Here is a 17851-nt window from a genome sequence, read left to right on the forward strand (position 1 = left end):
TGGCACAATAACAGGGCCTGTTGGGAAAGGGAACAGCAGCCCCTGAGGACCAGAGACTGGCCTGGTGCTGGGAGCTGGCCTGTACCCCACACCTAGACTTTGGCATGTGAGCGCTACACGACCGTGATGGATTAAGACAAAAACAAGACTACTTCGTAACCACATCTGAACTCAGACACAAACAAGGACATTACGGAAAAACTAAAGTGACCGACCATCCTCCTCCCTCTTGGCTAACATGAGTGACAGCTGCTCCTTTACCAATTCCAACTTTAGTCTTGCTTCATTCCTCCCACCTTCTAGATAAAATTTATTAAGTACCCAATGGTAGAAGTATATTGACTTCCTGACAGCATCCAATCCAGAGCAAAGCTCCACTTCTTTGAACCTCCCCCAAATCACCTAACGCAAACCTAATTCCTACAGTAAGTTCTTTCCAACCTCCTGTTACTGAGATGCCCCACAGTTCCCAGGGCTGTGTGTTCTCCCTCTCTCGGCAAAGAGCCAAAAGTCCCCTTTGTTCAACTACGGGTGGATTCCCGGTGGTCTTTGGCTGTGGTCTGTGGTTGAAGGTGGCAGGGGCAGGGGGAATTGACACTGCCTTCTGCTGATGCCCGGCGAGCATTAAATCAGGTCCTGGAACACAGTAAGTGCCCAATACATGCTGGTTATTAGCATTATATGTATTACCAAAAATATCTTCCTCCTTCGGACGGAGCTGGTGTGCACAGGTACCTCTCACCAACCAGCACCTTCTTCTCTGAAATCCATGCAGACACCCCCTTACGTTTGCCCTGGGCACGACAGCACACCCTTTTGCATTTTCTCACAGACCTTTACTCCACACTGCAGACCCCAAGCCCGTAAAAAACCTTTATCACCCGTGACATGCGGGTGGAGGACATCCTCTCAGGGTGTTTAGACAGCATTGGGGGGGATGGCAGGAGGGCCAGGTCGGCAGTGGAGTGACCATCAGGTGTTGGCAGGCCCCCTTCTGCTTCCTGGCAGAGCAGACGCTGTGCAAATGGACGCTCCCTCACCCACTCGCCAGAGCCGCGTGGGCCAGAGGAGCCGGGCTGGATTCCTCAGCGCAAATGTACTCGCAGCTGCATCCACCAGGGGCAGCCCCAGGGACCGCAGAGCTCTTTCATGCCCACTGCTGCTAATTGCAGATAATGCATTAAAAATACAGAGCCGCATCTGTTCATTTCAACATGAGTATCGAGGAATTTACATGGTTTGTAATGACAGGGTGTGAGGGCGGGGAAACGCTTATCCTGCCTGCGGGCCAGAGGCACAGCTGTGAGCAGAGAGCTGGAGGTGTGATTTCTGGTGCCCAACAAATTCTCTGGGTGACAGCCAAGCCCTGCCTCGGAGGCGCCAAGGGAAAGATCCAGGTATTTCTCCGGAAATGCCAAACACAGAGTGTGTGTCTGGGCCTCCTGGCCCAACTCTGCCTGTGTAGAGTTCCCGAGAGAGAGGAGGGAACTGACACTGCCAAGCCCGGGACGGGAGGAGCCTCTCCAGGTTCCATTGCTCATTTTCCAGCACCAAGCGCCTCGCCTAGAGTCTCAGTTCCTCATCTGCAAAATGGGGGTGTTTAAAGTTTCTGCCTCATTCAGTTTATTAGTAAATAAGATCGGTACATGTAAATTGCCTCAAACACTACCAGGCATGGCATAGCTACGTAAATAACAGTTTTCTATTATTATTTTACTGCATGTCAAGCATTGTGTTAGATTTTAAGGGTACCAGGATGAATAAGACAAGGCACCTGCCCTCCTTCACTAGTCAAGACAAACACTAGTTAAGATGTGATATGAATGAGATGGTGATGTGATATGGGAGCACAGAAGAGGGTGGGAGGGTCCAAGAGGGCTTCCTGGAGGAAGGGACACTTGACCTGAGTCTTGTCTGAAGGCGGAAGTTTACCAGACCTAAAAGGTAGGATGAGTTCACCCTGGAGTAGCATGTGCAAAGGCCCCGAGGAGAGTGTAGTGTTTCTGGGAGAAATACTGCAGGGCAGGACCTTAGGGTGGGTGTATTAAGCATCTATTCCTGTTTAACAAATCATCCCAAAACTTATGGTTTGAAGCAACGTTTATCACCTTGTCTGCATGTTAGGAATCTGGGTGTGGCTCAGCTGGGTTCTTCTCCAGGCTTAGTTTCTCACAGGGCCGCCATCAAGGAGTATTCCAGGGCTGTGATCATCTCAAAGCTCAGCTGGGGAAAAGGATTTGCTCCAAGCTTATTCCCAGGGTGCCTTGAAGGATTTTGAGTTCCTCAGTGCTGTTGACCAGAGCTACCTCCGTTCCTTTCCATAGGGTAGCTTTCAACATGGCTTCTGGCTTCGTCAGGGTGACTCCGAGAGAGAGGAAGACAGGAGCCACAGTCTTCTATAAGCTAATCTCAGAAGCGGCAGCCCGTCACTTTTGCTGTATTCCCTGTGTTGGAAGTCACTAGGTCCAGCCCACACACCAGGGGAGGGGGCTGTACAAGGGTGTGAATGCCAGGAGACAAAGACCGTTTAGTCACTTCTGAAGCTGCCTACCGCCAGCTGCCCTCCAACCCCCAATGATTCATGTCCTTGCCACATGCGACACACAGTTACCCCTTCCCAAGGCCCCCAAAAGCCTCATCCCGTGAAAGCATCAGCACAAAGTCCAGAATCTCACCATCTAAATCAAGTTCAAGTGTGGTTGAGGCTCTTGGGTGTAGTTCCTTGAGTACAGGTCCTAGAGTGCTGTAACTCTGGATCGGTAGCTCTGCAAAACTAGACAGACAAGTTCTCTGTCCCCACTCACCTGACATACAGTGGTGGGATAGGTACAGGGTAATGGCTCTAGACATTCTTACTCAAAATGGGGGACAATGTGGGGCAGAAAAAAGTCCCTGGTCCATAACAATTCTGAAATCCATCCAGGAATATATTGGAAGTTTCTTGATTAGTTTTAAAATCTGGGAATATTTAACTGCACCTTCTGAGTTCTTGGTTTCTCCCTCTGAGTCTTCCTTTTTTTTTTTCTTCATGAAAGGAAGTACATGTTTGAAGCTGACTTTTCTTCAGCCTGCTTCCTGCTGAGAATTTTGGGAGGCCAGTGACCTTTTTTGTTTTGTACTGTCTCTGTCCTTTTTAGTCCAAGCTGACAGTGTTTCTTCTGATAATAGTTTTCTCCAAAACTTTGTGGGTCTTCTGTAAATTTCATCGAGAGCCGCTCTCTTACACAAAAGCCACAACCACAGATTTCTTTGAACTAAACTTCTCTACCTTGGGCTTCCGCTAAGAAGGTCAAGGGACGATGCTCATATGCTTCCCAGAGGCCCTATTGTTTGATCTTGGGGATCTGTAAGGCCCACCCTAATCTCTCTAAAGGGCCTTTATGTGGCTGAATAATACTACAGTCCTTTGATCTTTCCTAGGTCTTAGCCAAAGGCTGCACAGTCACACCCTCGGCTTTATCTCCAGACCACCTTTTCTCAACACTGCTCAAAGCCATCTCTTAATTTTAGCATCCTTTGCTGTCTTGGGAGGCTGAGAACTTTCCAAACTATGAAGTCTGGCTCCTTTTCAACCACCTTTCCCTCAATTTATCTCTCTTCTCACATAAGCAGCAAGAAGAAACCAGCCAGTACCTTCAACCCTTTGCTTGGACACCTCCTTAGCTAGATCACAAAGTTGATTCGGGGCATGTCCTGCCTTCCATATCCCTGCAGACGACATTGTCGCTAAACTTTCTTCCACTGCATAACAAGGATCCCTTTCTTCCAGTTTCCAGTAACATGTTCTCACTTCCTTTTGAACCTTCACCAGCAACATCCTCAAAGTCCAGGCTTCTCTAACAAGGTCTTCAGAATACTCCCAGCCTCTACCCACAGCCTGGTTCCAAAGACATCTCACTTTTTTAGATATTTTTCATGGCACTATTCCCCTCTTGATACCAAAATCTGTATCCATTATCTATTTCAGTTTGTAACAAATTATCCCAAACCTCAGTGCCATGAAACCACATCTATCACCTTAGTTGCTACGGGGCAGGAATCAGGTACGGCTTAGCCGGGCCTGTCATAAAGTTGCAATAAAAGTGTCTGCTTCCAGGCTTACTCACGGTTGCTGGCAGGATTCAGATCCTTGCCAGCTGTTTGAGGGCCTCAGTTCCTTGCTGGGCATTGACCAGAAGCCACCCTCAATTCCTTGCCATGTGGGCCTCTCTACAGGGTGGCTTTCAACATGTCGGTTTGCTCTGAGCAAAAGCGAGAAAGAGACAGAGCAAGAGAGAGACTTTCGTAGCCTAGTCCCTTCCGAAGCAGAGACATCCTGTCACTTCGGCCCTATTCTGTGCATTAGAAGGAAGTCATTAGGTCCAGCCCACACTCAAAGGGAGGAATCACACAAGGGTGTGAATCCCAGAAGGCCTGGTTCACTGGGAGCCATTTCAGAAGCTGAGTGTGGGCGACAGTGCAACTCGTGAGGCAGCAGTGGCCTGATTATCCTGTGTCAGACTCCCGTAGTGAGGGGCAACCACTGAAATGTTTCACTGCTGACGGGGAGGAGTCTTCACATATCGCTCAGCCAGCTGGAGCAGAGAAAGGACTGGAAAGGGAGCAACAAGTAGGGGGAGCTGTTGCAAGGCAACTGTTACAAGGGGGTGGCCGCAGGGGGACGCTCAGTACCTCACTGCTGATCCACCCAGAGGTCAAGGCCGGTCTGCAGGGTCACATGACCCCCTTTTGGCCTCTGGCCAGGCTCTTTCTCCTGCTTGAACTGCCTTTGTGTGTGTTGTTCTCTCCTCCTTTGAAGCATCCCTTAGAGACCAGGGCAGGCACCCCTATCTGCTGGGCACTTCTGACACATCAGACTTCATTTACAAGGATGTCCCAGACATTTCGTTTATCATCCCGCACACCTGGAGGGCAGGTATTGTTTGTGGGCATGTGATTAGAGGTGCATGACGAGACACAAAGGTGCCAGGGCTTTGTGACTTCACCCTGGTGACCTCACCCTGGCCAGGGGCCTGGTCCTCAGTCTTATAGGCCCAGAAACTGGACCTTTTTGTCCCCAAACATGCTTTAGTGGAGGCTGAAATCAACTCTAAGATCCCAGTGATGCTGTGTGGCCCAGATGCTAATCGATTGTTTGCAACTGGGATCGACTCCTCCGTTGGGATTTGGGGGAAGCCCCCCCAAATCAATAAACAAACAGACAAATAAATACTCCTTTGTCAAGTTCAGAATCAGTTGGCAGATGAAAGAGAAAGACTGATGAGGATGAACCTTTCACCTTTATCGCTGATGAACTGGTTGGAGAGCAGACCTGGGCACACTTTGCAGCTGGGATTGGCTGGGGGAGGAGGGAAGAGCAGGCCAGCGCTTCCTCTCTCTCAACCTACTAGGCAGATCAGTGATGCCTCCTCTTCAGAGTAAATGCCAGGGCTGCGCGAGGAGAAAGGACTCCTCTGTGGTCCTGGGACCAGCAGCATCAGTACCACCTGGGAACTTTTAGAAATGCAGATTATTATCCTAATGCAAATTAGGCCCAACTCCCAGAAGAATTGAATCAAACTCCAGGGGTGGGGCCCAGCATTCTGTATCTTAATAAGGTCTGAGGTGTTTCTAATGCAGCCTCAAAGTTGAGAACCACTGTGGGAGCTGCTCCACATGGAAATCTGAGGCCTGGGAAGCAGTGCGCTCCTGGAATATTTTGCCACCCGTGCCTGTCCTTCCCCCCATCTCTGGGAAAACAGATCACAGGGAGAGACGTTTCACAGCTTCCACATTTGACTTTTAGCTTACAGCTGCTCCCAGGAGGACCAAGTGGAGCTTCCTGATTATCTCCCCTCCAAAAGGGAAGAAGGTCATGGATTTGGTATTCGCTAGCCTTGCTCTTTCTCTTGCAGACCTGGGAGGCGCTAGCATCCCCTTATTGGCCTTGGTAGTCTTTGAAGACGCTAGAATGACCATTAACCAGAAGTGGAAATGGAAGCACATGGATCCCCTGCAGAAAAGCCTCTTTGGCTCCCATAGCCCTTAGGTTTCAAAATAAACTCCTTGCCAAGGCCTGTCCTCTCCAACTGCATCTCAGCCACTCACTCACCCCTCCAGTCATTCTAGCCTCCCTCTGTGTAATATGCCAAGCTCACTCCTGCCTCAGGACCTTTGCACTTGCTGTCCTACTACTTGAACAACTCTTCCCTAAGGCCTTGGAAGGCCTGGCTCCTTCTCGTCCTTTAAATCAAAACCCAAATGTCATCTTCCCTGACCACCCATTTAAAGCGCCCTCAACCCCACTTGTCATTGTTTATCTCATTAGCCCGGTTTATTTTCTTCAGAGCACTTGACACTATCAAAAAATGACCTGGTGTGTTTATTTGTTGACTTGTTTATTTATAAGAGATCAGGGGCCTCGCTGCCTCCCTGGTAGTAGAACAGTTTCTGGTACGTTGCAGGCTTAAGATTGACATGAATATTTGCTGAATAAATGAACACAGGAAAAGGCTCTGGGAGAGAAGGGTCAGAGTGGAGTGATTCAGGCATTAAGACAGCCATGGGCCCAAAGACTCAGCCTCCTTCTTCCCCAGGGCAGGGGCCCCTGAGCCCAGCCGAGTGGGTCTGCGTGGAATGCTGGTACCGCACCAGGTTTTCTGCCTGCTTTTCCTCTCGCCCATTATCTTAGACCCAGGCTCCCCCTACTTCTCCTCCTCCCCTCCTTCCCCCTTCACTGTCATTACATTACAGTCATCAGAAGCCAGCAGATTCACAGCCTCCTGTTGGCTTTTTCATAAAGGACTGTTAATAGAGTTAGTTTTCAGCGGGGGCGCTGCAAACTGTTGTCAAAACTCTGACTTAGCCACCCACATTCACGTAATTAATCACAGAGGAATCCAGAAAAGAGTGGCATGAGGGCTGGGGTCCAGCTGTGTGGGGGCCCTCTTCCCAGAGGGGACTGTCATGTAACACACAGCCGCTGCCCACCAAGAGCCAGGCTGGAAACAAGACAGCCTCCCTGGAACCACTGCAGAGTACAAGTCAGGATCTAATTAGCACTGGGGGGCATCCGCCACCTTCCAGAGGTTGGTAGCAAAGGAAAAGAAATTAAACAGGTGGGGTAGAGGCTGGAGGGAGAAAGAAAGTTAAAGATGGTTTATTTTAAGATGACAAGGAAGCCGGCATTTATTGAGTACTGTATTAGTTATCTATTGCTGTGTAGCCCATTACCACAAACTTGTTGGCTTAAAACAACACATGTTCATTATCTCCTCATTTCTCTGGGTCCGAATCCGGTAACAGCTTAGCTGGGTCCACCACTTGAGGTCTCACAAGGCTGCAGTCAAGGTGTCAACCAGGGCTGAGTTCTCATGTGGAGGCTCAGCTGGGGAAGGATACACTTCCCTGCTCACGTGGTTGCTGCAGCACTTAGTTTCTTGTGTCTGTAGGACTGAGAGCTTTGGTTTTTTCCTGGCTCTTGGTCCGAGGCACCTTCAACTCCTAGAGATTCCCCACAGTTCCTTGCCACGTGGGCTTTCCCAGCTTGGCCACTTACTTCATCAAGCCAGCAGGAAGAATCTCTATAGAGCAAATCCACCAGCAAGATAGAGTTTTATATACCATGGTGTAATCACAGAGGAAATCACGTCCCATCTCCCCTGCCCTATTCTGTTGGTTAAAGGCAAGTCACAGGGGAACTTCCCTGGTGGTCCAGTGGTTAAGACTCCATGCTTCCACTACAGGGGGCGCAGGTTCGACCCCTGGTCGGGGAACTAAGATCCCGCATGCCGTGTGGTGCGGCCAAAAAAGGAAAAAAACAAGGGAAGTCACAGATTCTGCCCACATTTAATGGGAGGGGGGTCGTACCAGGGTGTGAACACCAGGAGGGGGAAATCATAGGACAGCCGCCCTAGAAGGTCAACCACAGTACCTTTTATGTGCTAAGGACCGTGCCAAATGCTTTTGCGTGTGTTACATCATTTAATCACTAAAACAACCTGAGGGGCAGGCATCATCCCCTTTGCACAGATGAGAAACCTGAGACAGAGGAACGAGAACTTACTTGCCCAAGGTCCTGCCAGTGATCAGAACCACTTGTGTCAGGACAGCAAGCTTACAGGCTGGAGGGTCAGCATCTTTACAGGAGGAGCAAGGGCCCGAGGTTGGTGGGGAAGAGGATAGTGAGAGGGTTCTGGCTATGAGGCGTGAGACCAGGAGGGAAGATGGCTGTGGATGACACGTTGAGAAGGAAGAAAACCGACAGTGCTTCGTTTGATGATCTCTGTATTCTCAATGAAGCAGGAAATGAGGGTGTCTCCTGAGAGATTGGAGGTTGGGCTGGAGGGGAAGCAGAGACAAGTTGGAACAGCACCTGTGGGGAATGGGAGAGGGGGAACAGGAATCCGGCCAACATAAGTACAAGGTTGCCGAGGAGCGTAAAGCTGCTTCCTCCATGAAGACTTCAGCAGTTGCCTTGGTAGGTGGTATTCGCTCCCACCCCCAGCTCTTTGTGCAGTCTACACTCTCCTCAGGCCTTGTAGGACTGTGGTTCGTGCCCGTGTCCATCCCTCTCGTCAGGGCAGGAACCTAACAGTAGACCACATTGGGCCTCCTGGTACCCAGCACAGGGTCTGGCGCGTGGGAGCCCTTCGTAAATGGCCTTGGTTCCAGACCCTGAATTTCTAAATCACTCCACGCTATTACCTCTCACCCCCTAAAGGCTGACCAAGTTCTAAAAGGCTATTCAAAACTACATATTTTTATTTTTGTTCCAAAAGTAAAATTTGAAACCACAGCAGGCTACAGAGATGCAGATCCCTCAGGGAATAGGGGTTTAGAGCTGGAATTGAGGAAGTCTTTTGCATGCAGAACGTGGTGACCAAAAATTTTGCATTTGGGCCCAGTCTCTTTGATATCAGAAGTCAAGGGCCATTTCAGAATATTCCATATCAATCTAGATTGGTGTGAAACATTGCCCACAGTGTATTATTGCCTGAAAAATACAGTCATAGTAGATGGAACAATCCCATTTGTATCAAATGACAAGTTTTGACTCATTTTAAGTGACAGAAAACCGAACTCAAACTATCTTAGACAAAATCCAAAACGTGTGGGCTTATCTTCAATGAAAAGTCCGGGATGCCAAAGGGACTAACATTTTGGCCTGAGAATGAGGCAGATGGCTGCCAACAGCCCCCAGGGCCGCATCCTCCCCTAGGATTCCTTACACCAGTCCTGAGGTCTACTCTGATTGGACCAACTTGGGTCACATGACCGTCACTGAGCCAATCACTGTAGCCAGGGGGATTCCATCTGATCCAGCCTTGGTCAGGATGGAGTCGGTGTTCTGTGAGCAGGAGAAAAGGAATGGATGCTGCGGTGGTCATACAGGCAGCAAATGTCCACTCTGTGTTGTGCTTACGTCCACAGAAAAATGACCGGGGAGATGCTCACCAAAATGTCAAGAAAAGGGTTCTCTCCAAGTTACAGTACTTGGGGCAGAGTCAGATGCCTCTTTTTATAAAATCAGCCCCATGCTTCATCCTAGTGACCACCACTGGAGTCTCATCCTGACCCACTAATAGTATCTAAGCCTTGCTGGAGGACCAGTTCTGGAATCCCTGGAGACACTGAGTCCCCTAAGGCCCACCTCAACTCGTTTCCCAGCCTCTGCTGGGGCCTGAATTGGGAGCCTGACCTGGACTCCAGGCCTTTTGCCCTCCTGGCGAGGAGGGTGGCAGGGCTGGCGTTTGCTCACTTCACTCTGAGTAGGGTCCTCCACCCTGGAGAACCACTTGGGACCAGGATGCTCCCACCCCCAGGACTCCTAGCTTCTTTACACCTGGAGATCCCCACCCCACCCTGCCTGCGCAAGCCGAGCCCGGTAAGTACGGACCACACACTCTTCAGACTCTTGTCCCAAAGCCAGCCCCTCCTGGGATCAGTTTCCAAACCCTGATCTCAGCTCCACCATGCCACTCACTTGTTGCCCAAAGCGGCAGCAATGGCCCCCCTAACGCTACACAAGAGACCAGGGACAGGCAGTACCGGAGAATGGCATTTTATTTCTAATTGGATCCATCAGTTGCGTCTGACAGTTTCTTTGAACCGTCTGCGCCGGTTCTTAGCCGACCTTTGGAGGCTCTTCTTCCTGGCCTTACGGTAGATGCCCAGTTCCTCTTGGTACTTTGCTCTCAGGAAAGCTGCCCTTTGTTCATAGGGCTGCTTGTCGTAGGCTGTCATTGCTGACCACATCTTCCCCGAGGCCTTTGCCACCTGCACTACTGACCAGTTTGGATTCTCCCACTTGAGCTGGGCGTAGTGGTCTTGGCAGAAGAGTAGGAAGGACGATGGAGGTCGTCTGGGTGCGCCGGGGTCCCGCTTTCTCTTCTTCTTCCTGCCAGGGTAATTCATCATCTCCTCCTGGTATCGGGCTTTGTCGAGCTTAGCCAGGGCTTCATATTTGGCCTTTTCGTGCTTTGAGATAGACCTCCATTTCTCCGAACACTTTCTAGAGAACTCTTTAAAGCCAAGGTGGGTGTTTGGCTTCTGCTCCATGAACTTGTTTCTGTAATCCAGCAAAAAGTGGATATAAGAAGAGACATTTGCCTTGGGCCTTAGCTGGACTTCTCTTCCCATGTTCGTAAGATCATTTTATTTTCTGCATCTAGTAACTCAGACGGCAGAGACTTTTGTCTGCCACACTCCAGGAGCAATTAGAAGGTGCTCTGCTGGTGGTGAATGTTTCTCTCTGTAAGAGCTGCAGGCAGGGGTCCCCTTTTCAGTGGTGGTGGCATTGTTGGGTCAGAGGGGATTGTGACATCACTCACAAGCTGGCCACTCCAGGCCAGTGCTGGTGGCATTTGCATACAGGTGCTCTTACTGGTTGGCTACTTGGCGATCACATTTTGCTTCTCGTTAAAGATAATGGTTCATGCAGAGAAGGCTCTGGAGCGGTACCCGCCCCCCCGGAATGTTTCTCCTTGGTTTCCTGGAGGCAGTGGGCTTTGCTCAGTTGGGGAGCTTTCCATCCCTCGGATGTAGTAACAAGCCACGGGGTCTGCCATCCCCGCCGTACGATTGTCAAGATGCCGCCTCATCCCTTCCAAAGACAGGTTGGAAATAATGAACACGAGGAGGTGGATGGCTCCAGAGCTGTCATGATGAAATGTGAAGTCTTTCTGTTTGCCTTGAACAGTGGCAGCTCATCCTGTACAAAGAGTTTAGTAGTAACTCTAAAAATAATCAGGTGTGGCAGCTGTGACTCGGTTCCTGTCAGGACAAAGTCGTCTAATTTAAAACCCAAGCACTTGGCCTATACATCTGAACTCTTCATTTCTCTGAGGAAATTGGGGGTGGGGCGGAGGTTAGGGAAGACGGGAGGAGAACCTTAAGATTTTACTAATTACGCCTGAGTACATGAAAATGAGGCAGAATCCTTGGCCTATCAGGAGGCCCCCCTGCCTTTATCCCGGGGGTCCCCCTTTCTTGGGGCTAGAGCACAGAGCCCTAGCAGCTTCACTCAAACGAGTCGGCCTCTGGCTTTTTGAGAAAAAAGTTGCAAATGTTCCGTCAGTCTTCCAGCTGGAGGGAAAAGAAAAGAAAAGTGTCATTTATGGACCTTTGGACATTGCGAAGTCCTTGCTTACCTGGTCGTGGAGTTGATACCACTCAGTGCTTGATGACAGAGCCAGGTTTACAGGACTGGAACACTGAGTCTCATTAACATAAAATTAACCTGTTTCAGGTAAAACAGCCACTAACAGGTTGGATCTGGATTTGAACCGATTTGCCGGACCGGAGCCTCTGCTTCATGCCACCTGCACAGAACAGCTGCCTGGGGGGCCTAGGGTCCGGGTGCGTGGCCTCAGCAGCTGAGCTGAGTCTGACACTGAAACTTGCCTGAGGCTAGACCACATTTTGAATTTTGGCCAAGGCCATTTCCAAGGCTCCACAACCGATTTCACCTTCCATCTTACATAAAAGAAAGATGGATATTGACTAGAGTCTCCAAGCCTGAATTCTAGTCCCAGCTCGCCACGAGGCGGCTGGGCTACCCAAGCCAGTCCCTTCCTTCCTGTAAGCCTATGATGTTTCATCTATGAAATCAGTGATGTGGAATCAGTGTTCCACGGGCCAGGAAAGACCCTCGCGGTGACATGATGTAGTTCCGTGGCCGGACTGGGGAGCCCGTGAGATACCAGATGCCAGGTCAGGGTGTCCGGGCCAGCGGTGGGGGCAGAGAGGTCTGGCCAGTGGGAACAGTTTAATCTGGGGACACTTCTCAGCCTAGGGAGCTTTTTGCCGCTAGGGTTCTTTGTCCCACGGTGGCCAGAGGTTGGCTCGTCTGTCTGTTGGACTTGAGCTGGGCTAACAAGATGAATGAGACACAGCTCCTTCCTGGGCTAGAAGGCTGGGTTGTGAGGAGGAACTTGCGTAACATCCAGACGTGATAATCAGCTTTAGCTCAGACTCACAAAACGCCCAGCAGCTTCTCTGTGCCTCTGTTCACAACCTTCTGCCCCCTCTTAGGACGATAAGGTCCAGGAACATTAACTCCATGAGAGCCACCCGGAGCCTAGCAGATCTAGGAAGGGAAGACAGTTAAGGTGAAACCTATGACAGTCCTTTGGTGTTGGGGCCACATTCCCGACTTGGCGGGGTGAAGCGGGGCACCCCTTTGTCTAGTGGAGCTGCGGGAGAAGTAAATACACCAGACTTTCTAAATCGATGCTGTGTGCGCTGGCATCTGAGGTTTGCTCCTTTCCATCCTTCCCCAGCATGCTCCCTGTCCTGGGAAGCTGACCCATGTGGACCACATCAGTGGCTCCTATGCTCTCCGGCTTCCACTTCAGTTTGACCAATGGGGACCCCAACAGGACATCAGGGAGGGAGGGAGGGAGGTGAGGTCAAGGCAGTTACTCTCTGGCTCCCTCCCCGCGGGATTGCCTGGAACTGGCTCCCCAGCCCCAGGGAGGCTGAAAGCCCCATCTCCTCTTAAGGCATCCTCTGGAAATGACTCTCCTTCCAGGTTCCCTCTCCTTGTCGCCCCTGCTGAGGGTGGTAAGAGCTCCACCTTTACTAGCCTCTGAGGATTCAGCTCTCCCTTGTGGCTTTCCAACACCTTGCCCATCCCTCTGTAAATAGCCTCTTTGTTAAACACTCCTCAGATTATTCTAATTCGAGTGGCCATCTGTTTCCTGCTGGGACCCCGACCAGTGTGCTGTGTTTCTAACCTTCCAGCGTGAACAGCGGAGGTTTCACAGCGGAGGTGGATAAATAAAGCAAGTGTGGGCATCCATCCAAAGCAGAAGGGTATCGAGCTTCTGGAGGCCTGAGCGCTGGGCAGTCACACGGCCCAGAGGGGCCTGCAGGGGCCGGTGTGCCTGCCGGGCGGTGGCAGGACAAGGCCACGTGGCTTAGGAAGAAGTGTCTAATGTCCTTTGTACCATGAGATGACCTGCAGGCAGGGGTGCTGCTCTGGAGGTCCAGGTAGTAAACAGTGCAGGCTTTGTGGGCCGTGCATTTTCTGTTGCAAGTTCTCGGCTCTGCCATCATAGCTCAAAAGACAACACGTAAACGAACGAGTGGCTGTGCACCAGTGAAACTTCACAAACACAGGCGTTGGGTTGGGGCTCGTAAGCCTGCCCACCCCGGTCTAGAGATGTGAGTTCAGTATTTGCAGACTTTTGGATTGCAGTCTACAAGAAGAAACGAATTTTACACCGTAACCCATTTATGCACATGCACACTTCATAATAATAATTGATACAGTGCCTAACGTGTGCCTCTGTTCTAAGCACTTCACCCACATCAGCCCATCTAATCCTCGTGACAGCCCTGTGTGTGGGGTGCGAGTCAGGGCATGCTACTTTTATCCCCATTGTAAAGATGAGGTCTCTGAGCACATAAAGTTTGCAGAAACAGAAGTTTTACGAAACTATACCTACTATGTGTGTGACGTCCTCTTTTCTTCTCCATTCTATGCTGTCATAGTCTCCTCTATTTTATTTTTTTCTTTAAAATGCACCCCACGGTCTGAGCTTATGACCTGCAAATGGGTCACAATCCATGGGTGGATTTGGAAAACACTGTTTAGGCGGGTTGGGATGGACCCCCCCACACACACCTTGGAGGTGGTGAGAGCCTCTTTCTCGGCAGCGGTAACACCAACTCCTTATAGTGGAGGAAGGGGGCAGATACCACTGTAACCAAGGGATCAAAGCAAAGACTATCAGTAATAGGCCCCGCTGATATCACACACCCCCTTCGATGATGCGATAATAAGAGCATCTCACCCAGTGGTATTCTTCCCCCAAATCCATAACCCTGGTCTAATCGTGAGAAAATATTAGACCAACCCGAATTAAAGGTCAGTCTACAAAATACTTGACCAGTACAAAAGTCTCAAGGTCTTGAGAAAACAAGGAAAGCCTGAGAAGCCGACAGACTGGAGGAGACTCTGTAGACATGGTGCCCCCATGCAAGAGAAATGCTGGACTGGATCCTGGAGCAAAAAGGAGCCCTAGTGGGAAACCTGGGGAGATGCGATAAAGTCTTCCATCGAGCCAATATTAATGTACCGGTGCGGTTTCTTAGTTTTGCTACATGGATCATGGTTATGTAAGATGCTAATATTAAGGGAAGCTAGGGGAGGGGTATACAGGAAATTTCTATACTGTCTTTGCAATTCCATGCTCATTTCAAAATAAGTTTTTTTTAATCTCCCCAGCTGATGGGAGTGTGCACCCAGGGTTGAGGCACCCCACTTCTAATCCTTCTCCAGGAATCCTAGGGCAAATTTTATCCTCAATTGTAGCAGCATATGCTCCTGGCATATCATCTGTCACAGTGTTTCTCAAGTTTGGGGGCAAGCATCAAATTTGGGGAAATTTTTTAAATCCCAGGCCATAACAGCAACAACATGAGGAGAAGAAGTACATGGCAGGGGCACGTGATACACGCCGTGATGCTCTCTCCATCCCCCTGCTGCCCTTTCTCCTTTAGGGTGGGAATCAGTGCTGCACTTGACCTCAGAGCAAAGCATCTGTGGCACGTAGAAGAATGGCTCCACGAAGATGTCCACATCCTAGGCCCCAAAGCCCATGAATATGTTACCTTACATGGCAAAAGGAACTTCGCAGATATGATTATGTTAAAGATTTGGGGTTGGGAAGATTATCCTGGACTGTCTGAGTGGGGCTGATGTAATCACATGGGTCAATATCAGAGAAAGGCAGGAGTTTCAGAGTTAGAGATGGAGATATGATGACAGATGCAGAGGGTCAGAGTCAGAGAGAGATTTGAAGATGCTACACGGTTGGCTTTGAAGATACAGAAAGAGACCACAGGCCAAGAAAGGAAGGTAACCACTAGAAGCCAGGAAAGGCAAGCCAACGGATTCACCCCTAGAGCCTCCGGAGAGAGTACAGCCCCACAGACACCTTGACCTTGGCGCAGTGACACCCATTTGGGACTTCTGGCCTCCAGAACTGTCAGATAATTAATCTGTGTTGTTTTAAGCCACTACATTTGCAGTCATTTGTGAAAGCAGCAATAAGAAAGGAACACGGTATCCAACTGGTGGTCTGTAACTATTCCTGTGCAGTTCTTAACCCCTGCTTGTGTTAACAGCGATGAGGAATGTATGCCGCCGCTTAATGGATTACTGGAGGGGGTCGGGAGGACGACCTAGTCAATTTTACACACTTCACTCTCTCGCTGACTCATTAAGTCACTGATTCGCTCACTGGCTTACCAGTTAATTCACTCTTTTATACTTTCAGTTCATTCACTCGCTCACTCATCACTCATGTGCACACGTGTGCTCCCGCACACACACACATTTCAACCAGTAGCTGAGTTGCTGGAGCATTGCGGTTGCTGCTTTAATGGCCATCGGTAAGCCGTGTTGGAGGGATGGATACGTCTCAGGATTGGTGGTGGTAGGAGGCATCTGAAATTTCCTGGAAGCCAGACCGGTGGGGAAGACATGGTCATGAGCAGGGTTAGGCTCTTTGGCATGGACCTCATGCCAAGAAATGTTAGTCAGATGTGACCATGGTAGTTTAATACAAATGATGTTAATGCTTTAGGTAGATCACCTCCAGAAGCCTAGAGAGAGAGAGATTAATATGTCCAGGGCAGATGAGAAACGCTGGATTGGATCCTGGAACAAAAACTAGGGAACGTTAGCAGAAAAACTGGGGAAATGTGAATAAAGTCTTCCATTGAGCTAATGGTACAGTACCAATGTTGATTTCTTAGTTTTGATACATGGACCATGGTCATGTTAGATGCTAATATTAGGGGAAGCTGGGGGAGGGGTATACAGGAAATTTCTGTACTGTCTTTGCAACTCTGTTCTCATTTCACAGCAATGAGTGGCAGAGCCAGGCCTCAAACTCAGGTTGGTTTGACTCCAAAGTCTATGTGTTTAACCTCTACTGAGCGTCTAGGAACTCCCTTGGGGCCAAGGAGAAGGGGAAGCTGGCAAGGAACAAGGCCAAATACTGCAGGAGGAGAGCAGGTGGAAAGAGAGAAGGTGTCTGAATCTCAACACTTACCGGGTTCTGGGGAGACTTTTCCCATCTGGGTTGATCCTGATTCCAGATGCATCTGGTGAAGTTATCCCCAGGTCATAAGATGCCCCGAGTTCAGCATGTAGACTGACCCGGATGGCCCACTGAACCCCTCGGCAGGTACACACGGAGCCTGGGTCCACGCTCATGGGCAGAGGCTAGCCGAAGCCAAGTACGGGGTCAGCACCTAGCCCAGTGGGCTAGTGAACAGGTGGACAGGAAATGGGACAGATGATCAGGTGTAAGAATGGGGTCAGCATGCGGGGGACCAGGCATACGTGTTTACCTTTGGCAGGTTTACCTTTGGCAGAGGGGGAGAGGATGAGAGCTAGAGCAAGACCACCTCTGAGAAGATAACCCCCACAGCCAGCTGTGGGTACCCCTCACGGGCCTTGACAAAGCCCCTCCCTGACACCACAGACTAGGAAGAGTGGCCCCTGATCTTTCTGTCCAAACCCCTGCCTCTTTCAACCACAGTGGACATCTTTTATCTGCCTGGCACCCCTCCCTTCTTTCGAGCCCATTCCTTCTTTGGGAGAACTGTCCCCAGAACCAGTCATGGAGCTCTAGTAGGGGCCCATGCCCTCGGCCCCAGGTGTGGACACAACCCCAGCTAGACTAATCAGAGGCTCCCAGCGAGCTTTTCCTAATTGAACCCAAGGGAAGAGATCTTCGCTTTCTCTCTGGGGGTGAAGCTGGGAGAGTGAATCAGGGAGCTGCTAAGTATGGCCACAGTCCCAGCCTCTAGCGGCACCATCTGCAGTAGCGAGGATGAACCAGAGACAGAGCACAGCACAGACGGACCCAGAGACGGGCCTGCGGCATCTGAGTCCCTGGGTTTAGTCATCCCCGGGCAGCTGCATCGTGACTGTGGCAGCAGGTAATTTCTTCTCTACTCCACGCCGATTTAATCAGGGTTTCCGCCACTTGAAACCACGAATATAAGACGTTAACTTAGATGTGCTGGGGGTGAGTGATATAAGACAGGAACTCTCCCCTCCCCCATTTCCAAGTCTTCCTTCCTGTCTCTCTCCTCTCCCCTCTGCTTGTGTTGGCTCCACCGTGCTAACGGCGGGGTCTCTGGTGTGTTGTTCAGGTAGCGTACAGACAGCACTGGCACGTGGTGGGCCCTCCAGGACAGCGAATGCTTCTTGAGCACTTGCTATGTGCCAAGCCCTGTGCTCAGAGCTTGTAAACCCACTATCTCGCGTAAACCTCCTAGAGTTCTATGAGGCGCGTGCTGTTGTTACCCATATTAAATACGTGGGGAGACCGAGGTGCAAAGCAGG

At 50.3% G+C, this 17851-nt stretch overlaps 2 protein-coding genes across 2 annotated transcripts in view; one reads left to right on the forward strand and one right to left on the reverse strand.

Annotated features, from left to right (window-relative positions):
- CSMD2 (CUB and Sushi multiple domains 2) overlaps positions 1–17851 on the forward strand; it is a 667758-nt gene that overhangs the window by 290721 nt on the left and 359186 nt on the right. The window lies entirely within an intron of this gene.
- Positions 10009–10745, reverse strand: HMGB4 (high mobility group box 4). The gene has a single exon (XM_004332259.3). The coding sequence runs from the start codon at positions 10618–10620 to the stop codon at positions 10063–10065; it is 558 nt and encodes a 185-aa protein (XP_004332307.2). The 5' UTR covers positions 10621–10745; the 3' UTR covers positions 10009–10062.

The sequence above is a fragment of the Tursiops truncatus genome, chromosome 1 (assembly GCF_011762595.2).
Source record: "Tursiops truncatus isolate mTurTru1 chromosome 1, mTurTru1.mat.Y, whole genome shotgun sequence".
Taxonomy (NCBI): domain Eukaryota; kingdom Metazoa; phylum Chordata; class Mammalia; order Artiodactyla; family Delphinidae; genus Tursiops; species Tursiops truncatus.